We start from the raw sequence: 25,126 nt of genomic DNA on the forward strand, positions 1-25,126 counted from the left end.
ATCAATTCTCGTAAAAAGGTAAAAGGGATCGAGATGAACATAAAAGTTCAATATTGTCTTGGGTTAGGTCTGCAAATAATCGAGATATTAACGTATGGAAATCTCAAATAATCTAATTAATTTCTATCGTAATTGTGAACAGTAAATAATAAAAGCTTATCAAACATTCATAATAGATTTTTCCGTTATGGCTCAAGCGGATCGAGCTTTTTCTTCGGCGCGCTCTCATTCGCATAATTTGAAAAATTAATACCTTGATTATTGGTGGACCTAACCCGAGACCTAACCAAAGACCTAACCACAGACAATATTGGACTTTTATGTTCATCTCGATCCCCCCCTTTTACCTTTTTACGAACATTGATCCATGTGCGTTGGGACACTCTGTATATATGTATATAAAAGTTCATAATTTTAATGTAATATCTTATAGTTCTTATACCGTTATATCCCAGCTAACAAGATGTCAAAATGACGTCATTTTTTAAAGCCCGCAAATGTCATTAGGAACATAAATAGAACATCATTTTAACGTCTTGTTACCTGATTAAATTAATGGAATGTAAAATAATTATTCATATTTTTATATATTTTATTTATCTGCATGTACACCTCTATGGACAAAATCATATTGCCACTCCAATTCTCCCGTTGGAGAAACAAAATATTCTCATAATGTATTTCGTTGAGCTTGAGCATCTTGGACATTATCACTACATTCTTCAACATTTGGTAGTGAAAACTAAGTTGCACCCTGCAATGTTAATTAAGATATGTTATTGAAATAATATATAAAATATCTATATAGCAACTATGCATTTCTTATTAGTTATAATTCTTTACCTCATTTATAATATTATTTGAAGTTATTTCATTACTATAAAATTTATATCCACTGCGTTGTTCTTCCTTTAGCACATAATTATGCAAACAGACAGAAGCTATAACAACAACATTAGCGGTTTCAGATAGTATACACATGGCTGTGTGAAATATTCTCTATTTATTGGCAAAGATTCTAAAGGCGCTTTCAACAGTTCTACGTGCTCTAGAAAATCTGTAATTACAAATTTTTTGTTTGTCACTCAAATTTTTTCCTGAATAAGGTTTCATTATTCTATTTGAAAGTCTGAAGGCATCATCAGCAACAAAATATTCGAATGTCTTCAAATTGCTGTCAGGAGGATTAACAGTTCCTTTTGACAAATTTAATTGCTCATTACTTAGTTTAATTCCTATCTGAGAATCATTAAAAATTCTTCCATCACTGTCTCCTATATTTAATCAGACACAAAAATTATTTTTCTTTAAATATATTGATTAAAAGTGTAGATAATATTGCATAAACATGTTAATTATAATTTCAAGGGTTCTACAAGCATCACACTTAAGGGGTTATACTACCCAGGCGTGCTGAAAAATGAGGTTTTTTTTATGAATTTTTTTCTCCACTACTAATAAAGCAATCAAACTAAAGTTTACAGGGTTTATCATATATGTTTTAAGATATACAAAAATATATATTTTTTTAATTTAAAGTACAAAATGGCATCGTGGCAGTAGGTTACTTGAGAACGCTTTTTTTTCGAAAAAGTAAACGGCGTGCAGGGTAGCAATGTTTAGACAGCATCTACAGGAATAAAAAAAAATTTTTTATATTCTATATTAGTGTTTCTTTGGAAGTACCAACAATTATTAAAAAATATTGATTTTTACAAATTTGGCATGCATTTAAAAAGAAAAATTACTTTTTTCGATGAAAAATTGATTTTAAATTGTTTATAAAAAATGTAATTATTTATTGATCGTAAAAATCGTTGGTACTTCGATAGATAATCTATCTAAGAAGCTACAGTTCAAATTTCAAGTCAATCGAATAAAAATTGCCCGAGTTATGCTGCACGCCAATTTGAAAAACATGGTTCTGAGATAATCGCGTTTAAAGTTTCAAAACATGTTTACTATATGAAAAATTGAAAATATCGGCTTGCTGATTTTTTTACCTTCACTCTGCTATCCCAGGACCGTAAAACATTCCTTCCAAACCTAAATATTGCTCTTCAGCCTCCTTTCTAAGCGATATAAGGTCCTTCCGCGCGTTTTTCTGTTTATTGATGCTGAGCGGTTTGCAGCTTGAACGTTCATCGATTTCCATACAATAATTATAAAATTCGTAGCTAATCTTCAGTTGTTCAAGTGTACTCATTATAGCAAGTAATCCTTGAAAACCATCATTATAAGTGATTGCAGCAACATTAGTCGCTATATCAATAACGGTTTTGCCACTTGATACCGATTTCGGCGCTACTATCCAAACGACGGCGTTTAAACTTTCATTCGCATTTAATTAACACTTAATTTGAGAAAGTATGACTTTTATTTCTACCGATATAAATACCGACTTGACTACAACGCTCCAAAATGCTGCGCGTGACAGAGTGGCATTTTCTAACATTCCAAAGCGCTCGGAGGCGCCTCAGAAAATAAGCTGTAAAAATTTTTTTTTACTTATAATTTGCTGGAATATCATTTTTAGATAGTTTATGCATCATTTAAGCCAATAAAAAAAAACGGAAAAAAATTTTTTTGCTGAGTAGTATAACCCCTTAAATATTTATATCTTATAAGATTACCTCCATAAGCTCCTATATCAACTAATGTAAATCTATATAAATGATCTGCTACTGCCATTAAAACTATGCTATAATATTTTTTATAGTTATAAAATAATGTTCCAGAATTTGGAGGACACTGCATTCTTATATGTTTGCCGTCAACAGATCCAAAACAATTAGAAAGGTTCCATCGCTTCCAATATCCATCCGCACATTCTTTTCAATTTTCTTCAGTAGGAAAAGTAAGATACAGTGGTAAAACATTTATAAGTACTAGACAAACTTCCTTTATTATCTTCTTGACTGTAGATTCTCCAACTCGAAATGCTGTAGCTATTGACAATGGTGAATTACCTGTAGCAAGGTACCTACAAACAATAAAATATTACATTTATATTGTGAAGTATATATTGTTTCTTAAAACAACATTAATAATTACAATATCAAATATTTTAAAATAATGTGTATTATTTTACCTTAAAATTATTATAGATCGATGTTCTGGAATAAGAGCTCGTACATTTTTTTTTTTAATGTGGCGTAGTTAATTCAACCAATTTTGTAAATTGTTTAAGTATTATTCTAGTGTAGCGGTATAAAATAGATTTCGATCATTTTTTAATTCTTGGAATAAATTTTTATAATCTCCAAATCGAGCTCGTCTTTGATTTATTGGTCTAGTATGCCATTGCCTATGTAACCATCGAATTTGTTTTTTTTTCGTATAAGCAAAATAAATGTACTCATCCAATGAAGCACGTCAATTAAAAAATCAGTATTTTTTATTTTAGTTATTGCGTACATATTCTCCTAAAAACACAATTGTTTATTATACAAGCATCTCTATGAGAATAATAACTGATCCCAGATATCTTAAGAACATCTTGTTTTTAAAGTTTCTAAAATATACATGAGACGTTTTTGATCCAGAAAATGCTATGTAAGATGTTGTTTTATATATAATGAATTTCATAAACCTTATATTATTATTCAATGTTAGTGTGTTATTATTTTACTTTCAGAACAACTTGAAATTAAAATAATACTACTCATTGTTTATTATAATGTTAAATACAATAAATATTTCCGTCATTATTATATGGCAATATGATAGTATAGTTGCCAACAGATATATTGTATCAGTTTGCTTGAGTAAAAGAAATGTTATTATAATTAATATTATTATTTCTTTTTTGTAACTAAATATAATTAAAAAGCATATTTAGATGTTTTAGTTCTTAATTTATTTATAGATATGATCAGGTTATGTACCTACCGTTGAATAGGCAATCACAGATCACGACACAATCATACGACAAAGCTTGTGCGTTGCATACGACTACGACTACGTCTGTCTTAATCATTACGCCATGTTTTGTGCTTCGACCCTTAGAACTCGAGCCGTTTCTGAAATCCGATAATCTCGGGTGCTCGCAAGTCGCGTACTCGTAAAGAGCACGGCCGGGCTCGCGCTACGCTTTCATTTGCCACTATCGTGTCTCTTAATAATTTTTATTAATTTTTATTTTTCCTTATGATCAAAGTGTTGTAAGTACATAAATGTTGTACATAAATATAAGTAACTGGAAATTAATTCATGAATTTTTACAGAATTTAAGCATAAATATTTTAAAAGATACTGCTTTGAAAATTGCTATGAGTGGCAACTACGTTGTGTGTGCGAAGGTTGAAAAAATAATATGTATATGAAAGGTTATTTACGTTCAGATTGTAGTACATTTGAATGATAATATTTCATAATTGTATAATTTTTTATAGTTGTTTATATTACAAAAAAAAACAATAAACTTCGATTTAAACGGAAAAAAAAATTTTTTATGTAATAAAATAATGGAACTTTGATATTTAAAATAAATATACTTCAATATATACTTAAATATACTTTTTTAAATTAAATTAAGCAATTCGTTCTTTCAATTTAAGGTTATTTTTATTTAACTCTCGTTGACCATAAATAAAAAAATTAGCTGTTTTAATATAACAATCTATTTTTTTTAATATACCTTTTTCTAACAAAATATATACCGTCACTTTTTTTAAATAAAATCATTTTTTTACATCTATTTTTGTGGTGGCCATGTTATCCTTCTTGTTTCTCTTTATATTAGTTTATTATGCAATGTCGCTACATTTTTATAAATAATATATAATATAGTAAATATTTTATAATTTTGAATTTAAAATAAAGTACTCACAAATATGGCCATATATACAATTTAGCTCAGCTCCCATTTTTAAATAGTTATACAATGAATTTCACTGATAACGCTAATATATCAATTAGGAAGTTGATATGATTTATTCATGCTAGTTAATTGCTCGATATCTTTTCTCAGATAGCACAGAGATTCAAAAAGAATTCAATTTTGTATCACCAGTTATGAATTCTCTTTGAGATGCAAAAAGAATTATTCTTATAAAAAAATATTCAAAAAGAATTTATAATTGGTGATATACAATTGAGTTTTTTTTAACTCTCTGTGCTATCTGGCCTTTCTATAGCTTGTAATCATACTTTATTCAAATTGTGTTCTTCTGAATCTAAAATTTTAGAGATAAGTTTTTGCTTTGTGTAACTATCATGTAACAATTATAAATATTCACAATTGATATTATTGTAGCTCTTTATTTAGGCATTTTAACATTGTACTAGATACCACAGACGCGCGCTTCGCGCGCGCTATTTGACTTTTTATTTTTTACTTTAAAAAAATATATTACAACAATAACCATCTATACAAATTTGACAGCTTAAAATACAATCCCAGGTAGCAAGCCCACATCATTTTGACGTCCCAAAATGGTCATATTTGGTCATATGTCGTCAAAATGACCATTTTTTTACATGACCTAAAATTGACGTCATGATGACGTCATTTCGAAGTCATATTTCAGTCATGATCTGACGATTATTTTCCCAGACAGCACACATCCAAAATCGGGACATAAAGACGTCATTAAGACATATTTTAGACACGGTCTAAAGCGGTGTCTATACAATGAGATTTAAGGCGTAAGGCATAAGTATATTATATAAGCATATTATATTCAACTTTAAGAGAACTTTTTTAAGAAAACATTTAGATATCTTGGAAATAATTTCAAAATGGTCAAATTAACCATTTGAACGCTTTAAAGTCTTAATGCTAAATAGATCGCAATTTCCATCAAATTATGAAGATTATGGAAAAAGTTAAATTTAACAATGAAATTAATAAGTAAATAAATTAATGTTATTTATTTTTAATATGTTTTGCAAAATTTAATTGCTTTTATAAAAAATAATATAATTGCGACAGTTTATAACATATAGGTATATGTAGACAATAACAAGTACCCATATCGATGATTCAAACTGGCGTAGCAGATAGAATACAAGGTTTGTAATCCTAAGGTCCCGGGTTCAAAACCTACCAGCGGCAAGTAAGAATAAAATAAAATAATATAATTTAAATTTAATTAATTAATAAAAATTTGTCCCAAATTTAGTATGTACTGTTGATAAAAATAATTTAAAAAAATGAAATTTTTATTTTATTTTTTAATCTCTAGTTACATTTTAAAGATATTCGATTTAAGAAATCTTTTAGATATTAGTTTCATGATATCTTTCTGTTCTCAAAAAACGACGCATTGGTTAACATTCTGACATTATATGTTATCTTTTAGAAGTCTCTTCATGTTATCATTTTCAGAAACAGGATATCTTTTAAAGATCTTTTTGACAACATATTGTTCACGTCATTCTATGACGTCATAATACGATACATTTCATGACGTCAGGAATTTGTGACATTCGACCGTCATTTTAACGTCATAAGGGCGTCATTTCGTGACGTCAAGAATAGTCAGTAAATGGCCATTTTGGGACGTCAAAATGACGTGAGCTTGCTACCTGGGATCGCAATGACAGTTATTCTCGCAACACGAAGTAAGCGCAGCGAGAGAACCAATCAGTATCGCGTAAAAGAGGCTTCATTACATACCTTTTTTAAGATAGGATTTATTTTAGGTTTTTATTAAAACATCTTGTTTATAAGTAAAGAAAGAAAGCTCTTTGTATTGTGAAACCATTGAAACATTATGGCCAGGGACACCATTAAAAGCACAATATATTTTATTAATATACAAAAAAGTTAAGATTCTGTTTCTTTATTTAATATTTAATTTTTGATTAATATTTCTTACCTTTCTCTCTAGTTAGTTGAACCTTTTTGACAGGTGAAAGTTAAGATAGCCCCTTGTAGTAAATAAACACAGTTTCATTATTTAATGAATAGCTGTATGTGTAATTTTTTCTTTAAGTATGTTAATAAATGCTTAATTAAACACGTTAATTCTGTTATTTTAGATTTTTCAAAAATATTTACAAAAAAGAGAAAAATACATATTTGGGCCACATTGGGTATATATGTAATCAATATAGCTCAAGTGCTATTTTTTTTTTAAATCTTTACTATACTTACATAAATAATTAAAAATATTTTATATATCTTTTCTTAGTTTCAGAAATGTTTCCTATTTTAAATCTGACTCTTATTTTTCAATTTTGTATTCATCAAAAAATTAGAAAAATTTCCAAAGCTTAGGGGGGAGGGGGGCATATTGGATACAGGTACCTCATATCGAACAACTTTTATGAATATAATCGTGAAGTTTCGACTCAAAATATTGGTTACAGTCACACAAAAAAGTGGTTTGACCTATATACCAGACCCATGTATTCTTATGGATTTTGACCTGCTGAATTCAAATCTAATGTCAAAATTGGTAAATTGTTTTGTTATTCCAAAGTAACCTCAAAAAGGGTCAAAAATCCATTGGACAAACTTTCACTGAGGTACGTTTAGTTTACATAACAAAACGATTCAGGATATGCTTCTTTACGTATTTTGACATGCTGAGCTCAGAATTAATTTATCAAATTTAAGGTTAATTAATTTAAAAAATGGTTCAAAATTCCATGAAATAAATACTTTTGCTAAATGTAGATTTGCTTCGGCTTACGGTACAAAAGCATTTTTTCTTATGTATGTCAAATTATTAAATCAATCTAAAAAAGAGAGTGAGTCCCAGATGCGCACAGTAATAAACGGATACAGCAGGCTGAGTGAAACGGACACAGACCAAACGGATACAGTAACAAACGGACACAGTAACAAATGCGCACGGACCAAATACACACGGATCAAATGCACACAGACTAAATGCGCACGGACCAAATGCACACGGACCAAATGCGCACGGACCAAATGCACACGGACCAAATGCGCACGGACAAAATGCGCATAGTGCAAAACGGACATAGTCACAAACCCATGTGGTGCAGAGAATGCTTTGCACGCACATACACACACACATACACACACACACGGGGGGAGGGTGCAAGGGGGGTTCGCCCCCTCCCGCACCCACCCCGTCGGTAGGGGTGCCTTGAGAAGTTGCATTGGAAAGTTCTTTTTTTCATTTTAAAGCTAGAAGCCTCTACTTTAAAGAGCATTTGTCAGATTTTGATCTTTTCCTTTTCCCTTTTCGGCATCTCTTCAAAAGTAAGAACGTGTTTTGTCTTTAAAAATTTTCATACTTTGACGCGCTCCACGGGGTGCAGTAAATTTTTCTCGTAAATTTTAAAATTATCGTAAAATATGAACTTTTCCCTATAAATTGAAAAAAAATTGAAGTCTGTACGATTTTTTTGGACGGAGTTATTAAGATTTTAAGAAAAAATGGTTATTTTGATTTTCATCGGTTATTACTTGTGAATAGATCAACGTACAGCGCTCCGCAAAAAAAAAAACAATGAAAAACTGAAAACTTGGACTTTCAAATATTAATTGATAAAATATTAATTTTCAAATATTAATTGGGAAAAGCGCTTAGGCAAATTTGGTCCAAAATTCCGCAGAAAATTATTGAGAGGTGCATAAATATATGAGAACGTTTACAAGCAGTTTACAATTGATCAAAGAATGTTAGTGTTTATTACTGGGGAGTAATCGTACTATAAAACTTTGCTTTAGCGATGAAATTGGATCTTTCTTCACGACAGTACATTGAACTAAATAAAAACGTAAAATATGCAATTTTTTACGTAATCTTTGAACGCGATTTGTTGTTAGAAAAAATATATCTATGAAAAAATTAATAATAGCATTTGAAAGTGCAAACTTTCAGCTTTCCAATGCTTTTTTGCTGAGCGCTGTACGTTGATTTGTTCACGAGTAACAAGCGATAAAAGTCAAAATGACAATTTTTTCTTAAAATCTTAATAACTCCGTCAAACAAAATCGTAGACTTCAATTTTTTTTAATTTGTGGGGAAAAGTTTATATTTTACGGTAATTTTTGTAAAATTTACGGAAAAAATTCACTGCACCCCGTGGAGCGCGTCAAAGTATGAAAATTTTTGAAAACAAAACACATTCTTACTTTTAAAGAAATGCCGAAAAGGGAAAAGGAGATCAAAATCTGACAAATGCTCTTTAAAGTAGAGACTTCAAGCTTTAAAATGAAAAAAAGAACTTTCCATTACGATAAGTTTTCACGAAGTTACGATTATTTGAAGTTGAGTGAAATTTTGTTAAAAATTTTTGTTGCGTTAATTTTGTTGTTCAGTGTATAAAGATAAAGATAATATCACATATATCTACAACAAATTTTGGTGCCAAATAATTTTTGTGTAAATTTTATTCTGCTCATACGAACTGCACGTTGCATTTTTTGTTATTTTTGAAACACAGTCACTACATAAAGTCAAAATACATAATTTCACAAATTAAATTGAAAAGCAATTTAACACCTTTGATTATACAAACGATAATGAAGTTGATATGTAAGACTCGATTTTTTGCAAAGTAATAAATTATGTCAAAACAGGTAATAAACGAACCATATAGTTATATCATTAAAATGTGTAAATTTATTACATGACAAGAATTAAACAATGATCTCAAGAAGATTAAATGACTGTGATAATAAGTTAAAATTAAACCCACTGCATATTATAATATTTCGAAACGTTTCGAAAGTCTTTATTAGTCGTGATAACATGCTAGACGTAAGGGCAATAAATTAGCAACAAGTTACCAACAAATTATGCGATATATTTGAATTTGATTTGTAGTTGTAGGGGTGCCAGGTTAACGTGCGTCAAAGATGAAATGATTTCACGGTCGTTGCAAGCATTAAGTAGAACGCATCCAGTAAATAAAAATGTTATGTTATATGGACATTCTAAACTTACTTTAGAAGTAAAATTTATACATAAAATATTTATATAAAATATTTACAATAATACAATTATTATATCCTGATAAGATTCCAGGACATATTCAGGATGATTCTAAGGACGTCCTGTGCTATCTGGGCTGTTAAGAATCAAGTTACCCTAATTAGCAAGTTAAGGTGGTTCAATATCGACTCTCTTAATCAATAGCACAGCCAACACGAAACATTCTCAAATTCATACAAATAATCCCTAAATTAATAATCCTTTACAAATAATCCCTTATTTAATATTTTAAATTGATAATTTTCCCGATTTTTCAATTAATTTTTATTATTTATTTTGCAATAATCGGAATTTAATTCATCACTTGGTTGATGAGCAACGGCATTGGACGCCGAGCATTGCGTACGCGTTAGCGCCGCATCGGCTTTCTCCTAGCAGAAAGATATGCACCTCATAAACTACATTTTTGCTATTCAATATCTTTGATGTTTGGTTGACAACCTCCTATGTAAATTATATCATTGTGAAGCTTGTGATTTCAAGTTTTAGTGGTTAATTTTTGAATTTGCTGGTCAGTTTTTTTCAGAAGTTATTATATGACTTCTGTAAAGTATTGAGAGACTCCCATAAGAGCAACAAAGACAACGAACTAAAAAGACAATTTTCAAACAGCTTGTTTTCCAAAGTTTTATCGGCAACATGAATTGAAATTTCGGCAGAAAATACATACAATGTTTAATATTAAATAACAACATCTCCAAGTCTCATTTCAATCTCTCGTGTTTGATTTTGGTATCAAACTACTTTAATTCATGCTCCATTACGTTCTTATTTTCCGTATATTACTATATAACATTAAATAATATAATGATTTAACGAACTTTTGTCATTTTCCTAATGCTTCTTGTTACGGGAGAACGTTCGGATTGTGAACATATTTCCTATACATTTCCTATGTCTGTAACAATATATTATGAAGGCGTGGAGGAGGGACAATGTACCCATTCTCTTCACTTGATGATTGACATGTAAGCTATCCGGTGTCTCTTGGCACGAGTCACATGGGCTCGTGGCCGTCAAGCCACATTGTAATCAACGACCTCGTGGGTTGAAAAACTCGGTTGTGAATGTCGATAGCGTGCACGGGAGCCTCGTAGGGGGAACCCGGGGCCGTTCAGGCTACCGAGACGCCGGTGACGCAATATGAAAAGGCAGAAAGGTCGAGAAAATGCGAGAATGTGGAACGAACGTCTTCCTCCACGCCTACTCGTCGATTGCTTTGTGTGTGTGTGGGCTAAGAGAGGGGAGAAAACGTAGCGAGAATGTTGACCGAGCGTCTTCCTCCACGCTTACTCGTCGATTGCTTTGTGTGTGTGTGGGCTAAGAGAGGGGAGAAAACGTAGCAAACGAACCTGTCCGTGTGTGAGGCGTTTTTGTTTTTCGGGAGAATCGTTGGGACCGTCGTACAGAAAGGATGCGTATAGTTCCCAAGTACCGGTAGAATAAATTCAGTCTAATCGCATTTACTATTCTAAGATAGTTACATTAAGCAATAAAGTGTTATTGGAAATACCACTCATTATTAAAATCATTTCTCCTTGCCCATCACACTTCTGAATATATGATATCTAACTAGTAATAACGTTTCAAGACAAAATTGTCAACGTGTACCGCTGATATTTAGTTTATATAATTATGTTATATTATATTATTTAGTTTATAGTCTATATGAGCTAAAAATATTAAATTAAAAAAAAATTATTTTCTGTACCAAAATCGGTTGTAGAAATTGGCGATCTTAACTTTATCTTATTTTTAATTTGAAAAACTTATTAAACTTATTATTAATAAATTTATCGGAGTATATAAAGTTCTTTATCCACACTATCTTGGTAAAATGTATTTTATAAGATTAATTGCGAAGCATTATATGCGGGACATACTTGAAGACTAATAAAAAATAGAATCGAAAACACGGAAGTCACATAAAAAGATCCATGACTCAGTCTTCAATAATTACGCAACATCGAGTAGAGCTTTCTCTTGAATTTGATTGGAATGGAATCGAGGTGTGTGTAGATAAGAAAATACATCATAAAAAATAATAATATCCAAAATGACCTACATTAAAAAACAAAGGAAAAGTTTGAATCCTGGATATCGACTTATTAAATCCAGTATACTTCCACCATTAGCTAAATTCCGAACTTGTAACAATTTTTGTAAATGATGGGAAAAGTCGTAGTGGAATGTATACAATTCTTTAGGATAATATCACTGTATCATTATAACAACACACATAAGTCCCTTTGACAACAGCTATTGCAATGTTACTTAGATTTTATTATCAGATCGCTTTAACATTTTTGTGATCCTTCTTATTTTAATTTTACTAACATCTGAAGTTTATAATTAATCTTAACATGATAACATTAACAATTGACTTGTAATTTCACTTAGATTATAACGTGGATTACTGATTTTATACCAATATAACGTCTTCCCTACAGAAGATAAGAATCCATATTCGTTACTTCATTTAATTTTCGTTAGTGTACTCTGTTTATACTTTTCTTCCACTAATCCGCATTAGGATCAAAATCTTTGACAATTACACAGGCACACAAAGAAAGTTGTGTGCCCGACGGACTAGACTATGATATTCTTATGTTTTTGGGGTCGCCGAATTTGTATCTGAAGCCTTTTGGCCCATCAAATCAAGATTCTTTTCCAATCTCAAAAAATAATCGCTAAAGTGATACTAAACTATAATCTTGACGGCTGAAACTATTAAGAAGCAAGAGTATTCTTACATTTTTGGTTTGCTGAATTTGATTCTTACATTAGATTTACCCCATAAGGTTCGACATTCAACAGAAATCAGCTATTATGTTTACAAAATGTAAACCAAGACATTAGACTCCCAAATCTATACAATCAAGGGAAAAAAGGAAAGGGGGTAGGAGATCTACTCAAAGCCTAAATCAAGATAGCATAAAAAGATTAGAAAATCAGATTTATTTTTTTATGTGATAATGTACATGTGGGAGTCTTGATTTACATTTTGTAAATATGATAGCTGATTTCTGTTTAATGTTGAATCTCATAAGAGTAAATATAATGTAAGAATCAAATTCAACAACCCAAAAATGTAAGAATATTCTTTTTCCCTATAGTTTCAGTCGTTAAGGTTATGGTTTAGTTCACAAAATGTCATTTTACGATTATTTCTTAATCTTAATATTCACAAATAAAGTAGATAATTGAAAAAAAGTTTAAGGTTAAGCAAAAACTCTGACCTAATGGACCAAAACGGGTTTCGGATTCGAATTCAGCGATCCTCAAAACATAACCCAGTGAGAAATAGTACATCGAATCGGCATCGATTCGACGTCGAAATCATCATTTCGATGTCGATTCGACGTCAAATTAATGTCGAATTCATTATCGTTTCTCACTGGGAAGGATATTATGATTTAGACCACCGGACATACAACTTTTTTGTGTGCCTGTATTATTATTTAACATTTGTTCTGTCAACATAAAGTGTCACGTATGATTCCAATTTAAAATTATTAGCATGTTTTTTTTATTCTAGTGTTAAGAGTGTTTTAATTCTAATGCTAAAGCCGTCCCAGCGAGAAATGATAATGAATTCGACATCGATTCGATGTACCGTTTCTCACTGGGGTCTGTTTTATTGACATTCTGTTCAACCATTTAGTTTTGAATTGAATTTACAAAATTTAAAATTCTTTTACACATTTAAAGCACATACACAAATAAACCCGGGGATGATTAGATCAAGACCATGAAATGCAAAAAATTTTTGATGTTTATTTATATAAATATTCGCCTCAAAATACAAATTCTGTAGGTTATACGTACAAATGAATGGTATCCCGCAGTTCGGAATAAAGTGAGGAATAAAACTATATTCGTCAAATTACAATTAAAAGCCGTAAAAAAAGTTATTCCAAATCTGTAATGATCAGAAATCTGTAGTAAAAGCGCTTAAATAAATGAAATTTGATCACATAAATAACTTTTATTTACGGCTTGTAATCATAATTTGAATATAGTCTGTAACCGCGCTCACGAGCGACGGACAACCTCGCCTTCGTCCTCGGCCCTCGTCATGGCTCTGTGTCACCCAGGCAACTGGGCAACTGTAATCTGACTAGTCTTAAAAAAAGGAAAACGAAAAGTTAGGCGTCAGGTACGAGGGAGCAAACAAAAATTAACGGAAATTACCTCCCAAACGATAGCACTAATCAATGGGCGGAGAGGTAAAACTAACGCGGATATCGGCGGCTCCGATAGCCGACTATTCAGCCCTGAATCTCGGTAGAGGGGGAGGTTCGGTCCGGGCGGATGGAATCAGGAAGGCGAGAGAATTATCAGGAATTACACAAATCTTTAACAAAGATTGAACATTTGTATTCACGAATGGTATCATCTACAATGGCATCGTGGTCTCCAACGCACGATTGAGCGGCAATTATTATGTTCCGCGGCAACAATCTCGAGGCGGCACTTGCTCGGGGCGGTGTTGAATCGGGAAGAGGTAACAATCCTCGACGCAATACAACACGCGAAATTTTCCAACGCGTCGGTATTAGCCTCGCGATGCGGAAGAAACTTACAGACGCATCTTCGGCGTGGGAACGGGCGCTAAAAGCCGATTGGGACGTGCCGTATACTCTCGTACGCGCAGCACACGGGGAGCTTGTGTTCTTTCATTGCAGTAATTTGTTTCGCGGGGAAGCGTCGCTTGCCACGACGCAGTAAATGACGAGAAATTCCAAGTTTAATAAGATCGATCGCAAGGCAACCGGACACGCAGCCAAGCGTCTGTATTCGGGACACAGACAAACGGAAATTGACTCTACTGCGGCTCGGGACGCGCGCGTAACGCAAATACGAAAAGAGGATAAATTGGCTTCGCACAGACAGGCGTGATCGGGCGAGAAGACGGGATCCTAGAAAGTTTGCGAGGCTTGTAATTCTGCATTAAGTAACGGAAAACATCAATTTTGCAACCATCTCGCGGCTCGCCCAATCGCGAAATCGGCGATTTTACGATACTTGTGACGTTCGTCTCACCAATGCGGCAATCGGATCCGTGAGCAATCGGGTACGTGTGCAAACGGGTCGGTGCGCAGTCGGGTCCGTGTGTAATCGGGTCCGTGTGCAAACGGGTCAGTGCGCAATCAGGTCAGTGTGCAATCGGTTCGGTGTGCAATTGATTCGGTGTCCAATTCAAACGTTATGTGTTTGATCGCTGTTGTGTCCAATAGGGTCTGTGTCTTATCGGGACGGTGTGCAATTGGGACCGTGTCTAATCGAGCCCGTGTCCAATCGGGACTGTGTCCGATCGGGAAATATTACTGTTTCCTATCTTTTATGTACGCAAATGGACCTTACTCAAAATATTCGTTAATATGAGTTAAAACAACGTGAATTTCTTTAGACTTTTAAACCTGTGAGATTAGTAGGGGTGCTGTCATTTCCTTGACATGTCGCGTTCCAACATCGCTTTGAAGTAAATTTTCACCAATTTCTTCTTTTCTGTTTTTTTTTTCAAACGTGTACATTTTTATGCCTAAAATTTCCTGCTCTTTCCAATAAAAATATTTCCAATTGCCTCAAAATTAAAAAAAGCATTAAAAATGATGATTTTTGAGGAAAATCCTGTTTTTTTATATTTTTCCCAAAATTTATTTTAAAATAAATATTTTTATTGGAAAGAGCGGATTTTTTCACATAATATATGGAGTTTAAAGCTTTTGTTCTCAATTGTTAGAACCAAAATTAAATAAACAAGCAAATTATATTCACTATTTTTAATTATATTTTCGTCCTTAACCCTCTGCCTACACACCTTATTTTTCTCCCGATTCTTACACACAGGGGTTACGCTAACCCCAAAATTTCGTTGACTTATATCTCTAAATGTATTTAATCAATTTTAACTTTTTTTTTTTTTAATCGAAAGGAAAAAATCTCAGAATTATGATGGTCTTGGATGAAAAGTCGAAGATATTAAAAGAAAAAAGATTTTTTGAAAAGAATGAGAAAGGAACGAAAAATTTTTGTAAAAATTTGCCTTTTTTTTAAACGCCCGTATTTATTAGAAAAAAAAATAGATAAAGTAATTAAAATGGTAATCAATGGAAAGGGGAAGAGTTGTACTTTAAGAATCTATTGTCAGTTTTTTTATTCTGTTAAAAAAATATATTTATTTTGTAATGTGAATTTAGTAAAAAATGAATGCAGTTTAAACACAATAGTAAAAGAAAATAGTAATATTTATTTAAAAAACATAATTATTAATACCCAAAAACATAATTATTAATACAAAAAATATTTATTACAAAAGATTTTATTTATTATAAAAAAAATTTTTAATTTGTAATGCTACAATTGCAGCATATTTTTGCAAAGTTATCGCGACATTGGTAATATATATAAGTACTTTATGCGTAAATGATATATACGTAATGAACAAAAAAATAACTTTACTTACCCTTCAAATTTGGAACTTTTCCATTTTTTTTTTGTTACGTTCCCTACATACGGGGTAATTGTAACCCCAATACACACTTTCGATGCTCCTACTTCTGTTGTTTTTAGAACATTCACAACGCCCAAAAAGGAATAAGTAGAGCACAGTTCAAACTTTTTTCTCCCCCTGGTTCCAGTGTCCCCTTGCTAAATACTTTTAAGTAGCGAACATTTCAAAATCGACTGGGGTTACCGTAACCCCATGTGTAGGCAGAAGGTTAATAATGATTTTTTATTAAATCGTTGTACAGCTATCAATCTATTTTTATTTTTTTAAATTCAAAGATGATAAAATTACTTTTGCATGACTATATCCTACCATGTTAGTCAAAGGAATTATTGCGTGATAACTCTGAGTGCCTTTTACTGTTTTGATTGTAGCATATCGTGGCTCTAAAAATATTTTTGTTTGCTTTGCTTACTTTACTTTGAATCCAAGTTGAAAGGATTGAAACACTTTTTTAGTTTTTTTTTTTGTGAGCATTTTGATGCCATTTTAAGATCAAAATGATGCAAAAAAGTTATAAAAAGTTATGCTCTCTATATCGATACACTTTTACGATTCTCAATTTACGTGAAGCACTCGGCACATCTGATCGCATGCTCTATTGATTTGTAGCGCCAACTCCAAAAACGTACCCATAGGAAACAGGAGTTGAAGAAAACAATATATTTTATATTTAAATAAAGTTATATTATCTTACTTTTTGTGTTATTATCTTACAAGATTTGTAAGCAAATAAAAATATTTTTAGAATAACGGTATGTTACACACAATACAGTGAAAGGCACTAAGAGTTATCATGCAATAATTCCCCTAAATGATATGGTACGATATACTTATGCAAAAGTAATTTCAACATCTTTGAACTTTATAAAAATAAAAATAGATTGATGGCTGTACAAAGACTTAATAAAAAATCATTAATAAGAACAAAAATATAATTAAAAATAGTAAGTAATTTGTTTATTAATTTAATTTTGGTTTTAACCATTAAGAGCAAAAGCTTTAAACTACATATATTATGTGAAAAAATCCGCTCATTCCAATAAAAGTATTCATTTTAAAATAAATTTTAGGGAAGGTATAAAAAAAACAGGATTTTTCTCAAAAATTATTTTTATGCTTTCTTTAATTTTAAGGGAATTGGAAATATTTTTATTGGAAAGAGCAAGAAGATTTACATAAAAATGTACACGTTTGAGAAAAAAACAGAAAAGAAGAAATTAGTGAAAATTTAAAGCGATGTCAGAAACGTGATGTGGGATAAAGTGTGTGTATTTGTGTCACTCTGCACTTAGAGATATTCCACCGCTCGGAGTTCCTTTGGTCGCCCTGAAAAGGACGGTTTGTTAGGCGTCCTCAGAAGGACGGTTGCTTCCTCGTTGGCCGGTTTACAGCGAGGCAACGAACTCCTCGTAGAGATCCTGCGGTTTAACCTGGATCCTGGAGCGGTTGCTTCGAGACTTCCTAGACTTCCTCCGAGGTGCTCGAGGAGTCACTGGCTTCCCGGATGGTGTGCTAGGCCAGGAGATGTCGGAACTGCCTGGAGACTTGACCTGGATGCTGGCGTCGACCTTTGGTTTGGTCGGTATAGTCTGCGTCTTCACCGTGTGCTGCAGGAAGCGTGGAGTCCTGGTCCGTGGAATAGGCGGGAGGTCCCAGGTGATGAGCTTCCACTTCAGCCTGGTTTCCCCTCGGTCGAGCTTTGGTGTCCTCGTGTCAGCAGCCCAAGACGGTGGCCGCTCTGCTGGCCGAGTCAGCCGGTGGGTCTTCCTTCGTCGAGGCAGGATGTTGCCGTTGAGGCCCGTCGAGCGCACTCCGGTTGGAGGCCTAGTCGTCGAGCACTCTCGAGAGAAGTAACCGAGCACACTCCCTAAGGGAAGCCGAGTAAGAAGCACACTCCGAGAAGAAGGCCCTGGTGCGAGCGTACTCCGAGATAGTGATGTGCCGATTGAGACAAATAATAAACGACTATCAAGTCACGTGAGCGCAAGCAGTTCACCGAAGTACCTATGTCGTATAAATGTATGGTATCATTAAAGCCCTTGCGAACTTGGCGGAAAAATTTCTAAAAAATTTTAAAAAAGCTACAAAAATTTATAAAAGTGTTCCAATTCTATTATTTTTATTAGAAAAATGCTAGAATTGGAATACTTTTGTAAATTTTTGTAGCTTTTTTAGAATTTTGTAAAAATTTTTCCGCCAGGGGAGAAAGAAATATAAAAACTATGTAACCGGATATAGGACAGTTACAAAGGACAAAAATAATACAAATTCTTAATGAAAATAATAAAATTTATTAATATATTGCGTCTGCAGCCGACTTATAACACGAATACCAACATTTGTTGTGAAGGTAAGGGAAACTGCAGAAAACCTTACCAGTATTCAATAAAATTATATTTTATGATAAAAAATAGACTCTCACATGAATAAAATTTATACAATAAAATTTATGTTCAAATTAAAGAAAATATATGACAAATATGACACATAAACAATATAACAAAAATAAGGAGGAGTATAAATAGCCATTTCTTTTCGAGGTTCCTCTACATAGTATCTGAAATAATTTAAATCACATATTAGTAATCCCAATGAATGTCCAGCAACCAAAAAAATTAATTTAAAATATTAATAAATTAAGACTGTAAATTTTCATTTAATTTGGCTGTATTGTCAAAAGAATTTTTATTTACACTTTTATATAGTTCTAAACATTTTGCATCTGCGTGAAAATTATAACAATTAATATTTTTCGAATGAAAGGAGGATCTTACTTTACATATGGCATTAATAGTATCTACGTTTAATCTATTCCTCTTCTTGTGTTTTTTACATCTGTGACTATGAAAAATATCCTTTCAGCTTCAACATTTGAATGTGGAAGTGAAAGTGCTGCATGAACTAACTTTTCTAAATTTGGAAACATTGATTGATTATCGAATTTTTTAGTTTCAAAAATTTTATTCCACATATTCTCAATATCTAAAGTAGCCAAAAAATTTTTATTCGCGTCGTTAAAAAGAGTTGGAAGTAATTGCCATTCAAATGCTAAAGCTTTTGCATCGAAAGTTCCAAATTGTGCAGCGATAAAAGTGAGGTCTTTAACCACACTTCTTTCATTATTCAAAGCCACTTTAAAATCTAAAAATTTTAAACCGCGAAGAACTGTATCATTAATAGGAAATCGTTTTATTATTTTTTGAAAAGCTAAAACATAAAAATCCAAACATTTTAATTTTATTTCCTCTACGAATTCTAATTCAAATTTTTGTAAGAATGTTTCACATTCTTGACCAAGAAAAACTTTTTGAAGTAGTAAAATATTCTGCGAATAAGTAATATCTAAAGAAATGTTTTTCAAACTTTCAGGTATTAAAAAATTACGCTCTATCTGCTCCATTAACTGTTCACTACTTTCTGATAAGGTATGAATCAAAGTTTTTCTGGATTGAAATCGCGCATTAAATATGTTAAAGAAATTCAAAATGTATTTTAAAAATAACATATAAGCTTTAATACGATCATCATTTAAAATATTATGAATATCTTGAACCGATTAATTTTTGTTTTCAAAAATATCAAGGTAAAAATAATATTTTAAGACTTCCCAATTTTCGATAAGTCTAGTCACACATTGATGTAAAGCAAGCCATCTTGTGCCTGATAATTTTAATATTTTCCGTGATTCAACACCAAAAAATTGTTGGTATTCGCGTAGAATAGCAGATTTTTTTAAACTATTGGATATGTACGTGGCTATTGCATGCAACACACGTTCACAAGATTCCGGCATTTTTTAGCAAGCTTTACTAGCGACGAGAGCAGAGGAATGGCATATACATTTCATTAAAATAAGCGCCGGTGCCTTTTTTTTAATCTTGTAAAAAACGAATCATGAATACCCGTCATTACGGAAGCGTTGTCACAAGCCATTCCTACGATATTATTAAGGGGAATTCCTTTTTTTTGTAAACAGTTTTCAAATGCTGCATATATATTATTTGCGGAACAATCTCTTGCATCTAATTGCACTATTTCTAATAATTCTGTTATAGATACTTTTTTGTCCAGATGAAAATATTTCACTAATACACAAAGAATTTTATCATTACTAAGAGTAGTACTCTCGTCGACTAAAATGGAAAATTTTTGTTGTTTTAAAATTTCTGTTGTTAATTCATTTTCGCGTTTCTCAATTACATTTTTTATAATATTTGTACATTTTTTCCGTGACATTGAAAGATCATTTGCTATTTCTGAATCTTTACATACGTTTAATTAAGAGGGCCATATGATCTAATAACTGAAATGCAATATTATATTCCACGTAAAAAGCTGCTAAGTTAATTTCAGCTTCTTTTACATCATTAATATGGTAACGTCGTTTATTTTGCATAGTGAGCAGTGAAGCAGATGGATTATTTTCTTTATTAATTTTATTAAAATTTGAAATGTGGCGCTTTCGACTTGCATGCTTATTAAGTTCTGACGTACCGCATGCAAGAACAACATTGCATGTAGTACACAAAACTTTTCCATGGTCAGGATGTGGCATTAACCATCCTTTATATACATTATTACGTAGCCAAGAGCTTTCTGAAATACTTTTACCTTGACCTTTCTTTTCAATTCCTTAACGTTATCACTGTTAGTAGACGGTTTCATTTCGCTGCTGGTACTGCTGATAGACGGACGCTTCATTTCGCTGCTAGTAGACGGATACTCCATTTCGCTGCTGGTAGACAAATGCTCCATTTTCCCAGTTCCAAATACATTATTTCTAAATTGTATATTATTAAACTAAATTCTCAACAAAATCTATGAGGGATACCATTTTTTTAAAAGTGTTTGAGACTAATCTTACTTACCGTGCTCTGCTTGCTCCAGTCTCTTGCACGCGACACCGGCGGCGATGATATCCGTGATACGTTACTAACGACTTAACAATCGAGGTATATGAAACAAAAATCGCGCGACTGTCCCGGCTGGTAAGGTCCATTCAGACGGATTTTAAGAGCATTATGTATATGTATAAAAAAATAGAATAATTATTCCAACAACACACACTTATTTTTATTTAAGTCACTTAACTTCCGCTTATTTATCACTACTGAAAAGTATTTATAGTACATGAATTCAAAATATTTTTTATATTCTTTGATAATAATAGTATAAATATATTTATTTTAAATATTTTCATAAATATCTATCATAATTCTTTTTATACCTGGCAAACTCGGACATAAAAATATGTACAAAATATTTATCATAAATATATTTTCTTTTTATAAATATTTTATAAATATTTTGTGGTATCTGGGATATTCGTCTAATTAGACATTTTATAAACGATAATGAATTACTCTTGCCAGAGATATAAAGAAAAAACATAAATATAAATTTTATAGCTGCAATAATTGCACATTGTTAACACATGAAAAACATTTGAACTGCATAAACATTATATATAATTTTACTTTATATTTTGAATTGGTTTTTTCAAACTGTTAAAATAAACGATACAAAGATATGTATACAATAAAATGTAATACTACTTTCAGTAAAAATTTATTTATTAATACTTTCTTGTTAAAAAAAAAGAAGATAAAAGAGTTTATAAAATTTTCAACGTAATATTCTGTAAAATAATTATAGTGTATAAAAAATGTTATAATAAATGTAAGAAATTTTAATTCGCTTTGGCCCCACACAAGCGCCATGTATTGCAGGCGAGCATCGCGGGCACGAGTCTGTAAGAAGCGCGTGACGTAGTTGACGCATGTGCATAGAATCGAGCCTGTGAGATTTTTTCTCAACCGGCACATCACTGCTCCGAGAAGGAGGCCCGATGTTGCTTCCAGACGAGCACACTCCGAGATGGAGGCCCGTCTAACCAAAAATGTTGCTAAGAGAATATCTAATTTACTACTAGAGTATTCTTCTTGCAGTGAATCTTGTATTTAGATTGTTCTATCCGCGCTGCGGGTGGTCTTATTATAGCTGGATTGTTGCATCTTACTCCGGAGTACCGCGGCTGCTCTGTCGGCTGCGTCGTGCACTACTCGGCTAGCGAGCGCGTGTTGATAGACGCGGCTACGCGCGGCGTGGGCGGTGAGCGCGCGGTGGTTGACGCATCGGTGTATGCGGTGAGCGCATTAGCGTAGGCGCGCTGACTGGAGTGGCGTCTGATCGCCACACGTGACATATCAAGAAAATGATAGCAGCGCTTTCATTAAATCCGTAGGTATAAAAATCTAAAAAAATTCAGGTTGTTTTAACTCATATTGACAATGTTTTCTGCAGTTTAAACGGAATTGATAACTATGCTCCCAGATTTCATATGCGGATTCCGTGAAATGACTCACGTATTAATATCATCATGTAAACTGGATTTTATATCAAGAATAAACAAAATGTTTTTCAGACTGCTCTTTTTCTAACCTATATTTGAATTAACAGTTTTATAAAAAGTTCATGAACTAATCTTTTTTTCTAGATTTTTAATCTTAGTTTGAATTGCATGATATTGTTCATATATGTTATCCCTAGAGGAATACGGTTTCATTTTGTACATATATATCGTAGATTCTGCATACTAAGCAAAGTTTTCGTTTCTAATATTAACTCGAACTTTTCTCATACAGCACAGAAAGATTGCAGCAACGTTGTGGCAACATTTCAACGCAAGATTGCAATATTGCATAAACGTTGTGAAATGTTGCTGCAAGGTTGCTGCAAGATTGCAGCAATGGTAAAATGTCCGCTTTTAGAAATATTGTTACGTAATATTGTAGCAATATTGCAGTAAAATATGTATGCAATATTATTCAGAAAAAGATTATTCAAAATAATTCATTTGATTTTAAATAACTATTTTGAATTTAACAAATACAGAGTGATTAGTGAAACTTCAACCAAAAGATAAACTTTGCAAGTTTTGTCTTTTATCTTATATAAGTACATTATAAGATGAGAGAGACAAAACTTACAAAATTTATCTTTTAATTGGTTGATGTAATCACTCTGTTGTTAAATTCAAAATATAGTTATTTAAAACTGAATGAATTGATCGGATGATCGTTTGGTTGATGTCACTATAATCACTCTGTATTTGTTAAATTAAAAAATACAGTTATTTAAAATAATTTTGAATAACCTTGTACTCTGTTATACACAAATCTACATAATAATAGTTTTACACACAAATTAAAACTACTCCAGAATGCATGTATCTCTATAGATGAAAAATTTTAAATAATATAGAACGATCACTTTTACATTATTTTTGAAAAGTTACTATAATATATTTATTCAAACTGTATTGAATATTAATTTTATCTATTTTCACTATTTTAATAATATTTTAAAATGTTGCTGCATCATTGCTGAAGTAATATTGTAAAATAATGTCTTTGCAATATCTTTGAAACATTACATCGCAATATGCAATGTTGCAACGTTGCAGCAATGTTGCTGCAAGCTTTTGTGCTGTATGGGTTAGATGTAGCTTGAGTTATTAGGAAATGTTTTAGATTCATGATATTCAAATAATTATTGATAAGTTTTTTTAATCTTATGCCAATTTCTTTAAAAGTAAGATCTAGGATATCTATTTTCTAGTAATATATTAATGCAGAATTCAAGATTCTTTTGTTGAAAATTGAGATTAGACAACAAACCGGTCAACTAAACTGTAAATTGTTTCTATTTTGTTAAAAATATACAATTTTAAATGATTTAATTCTTGACTTATTATTAATAGTATCGATTGCTTGCTTACAATTACATGCTTATGGACTTGTTTACGAAGAAGCTGTAATAGCATGAGACAAAGAAGACGTTGAACAATGCATAACACAAAAAAAGTGATTGCAATGCAAGATTATAAACCAAATAGCAGTACTTCCAAGCACATGTAAAAATGCGTCAAATCTGAATTGTTGTTGCCTTTCAATACACTATAAAATATGTTCGCTTTTTGACTATGACAAAAAATTATAAAAAAATACTTATAAAAAAATTCTGTACAAAAAATCGTCAAGCACTAATTTTTAATGTCCTGAAAAAATAAAATTGCAATTCAATCGAGTCATTTTCAAAATATAATGGTCAAGTATTTTTGAGAAAATTTAAAAAACTTGAACAGCACGACAGCATTTTATATTATTTTTAAAATAGAATTTAAATGTCAAATAGAGAAAAATATGATTTTTACATAAAATAAATGTAATTTCTCTACCTCTTTCTCTTTCTTTCACAAAATGTTCATAAAGTTAGATTTTTGTTTTGAGCTGTCTAGATATCTATATCTCTTCTTACATAAAATTTTTTTTAAATATATATTATTATCAAGTTTTGCTTTATAAAATAATTGCCGAGTTCTTTATCCAAAGATATAATCTTTATATTTATATAAATATATAAGAATTTATATAATTTGAACTATATGAACTAATGCATCACAATATTAGGATTTGCAACAGACAACGAAATGTATTTGACCAGCTTTTGAATGTTTTTAAGTTAGTCAATTGATTATATCTTTGGTAGCGTTGATTTAATCCATCTTCGTTTCATTTGCATCATTAGCCGGTGTATCCACTTATAAAACATACGTGATTGTGATAAAAGTTAGTGCGATTAGCACGACGGCATTGACACGTCTCGCAAGACATCTGATAAT

At 31.7% G+C, this 25,126-nt stretch overlaps 2 protein-coding genes and 1 long non-coding RNA gene across 6 annotated transcripts in view; 1 reads left to right on the plus strand and 2 right to left on the minus strand.

The window, feature by feature from the left end:
* Positions 1-25,126, plus strand: part of LOC105834815 — a 110,766-nt gene that overhangs the window by 70,874 nt on the left and 14,766 nt on the right. The window contains exon 1 of one of the 2 annotated variants that reach the window (XM_036285227.1): positions 22,612-22,683. The exons of the other annotated variant lie outside the window; for it this stretch is intronic. Within the exon in view, the coding sequence (XP_036141120.1) occupies positions 22,658-22,683 (26 nt within the window). The 5' untranslated portion in view covers positions 22,612-22,657. Of the gene's footprint in view, positions 1-22,611; positions 22,684-25,126 lie in introns of those variants that run through there. 2 annotated transcript variants of the gene reach the window in all.
* On the minus strand, positions 575-25,123 carry LOC114255097. Of its 3 annotated transcripts, none has more exons than XR_004962787.1 (6): positions 25,059-25,123; positions 3,892-4,022; positions 3,092-3,425; positions 2,004-2,983; positions 844-1,274; positions 575-754 (listed from the first exon to the last, which is right to left on the minus strand). It is a non-coding gene; the product is annotated as an uncharacterized LOC114255097 (long non-coding RNA). The 3 variants fall into 3 exon arrangements; XR_004962786.1 differs by having other exon boundaries at positions 2,004-2,488; positions 2,634-2,983; positions 3,092-4,022; XR_004962785.1 differs by having other exon boundaries at positions 3,092-4,022.
* On the minus strand, positions 18,715-21,642 carry LOC105839590. The gene is made up of 3 exons (XM_012686016.3): positions 21,312-21,642; positions 21,055-21,223; positions 18,715-19,000 (listed from the first exon to the last, which is right to left on the minus strand). Exons 1-3 carry the CDS (start codon positions 21,440-21,442, stop codon positions 18,902-18,904), a joined length of 399 nt encoding a protein of 132 aa, XP_012541470.2. The 5' UTR covers positions 21,443-21,642; the 3' UTR covers positions 18,715-18,901.

The sequence above is a fragment of the Monomorium pharaonis genome, chromosome 4 (genome assembly GCF_013373865.1).
Source record: "Monomorium pharaonis isolate MP-MQ-018 chromosome 4, ASM1337386v2, whole genome shotgun sequence".
Classification (NCBI taxonomy): domain Eukaryota; kingdom Metazoa; phylum Arthropoda; class Insecta; order Hymenoptera; family Formicidae; genus Monomorium; species Monomorium pharaonis.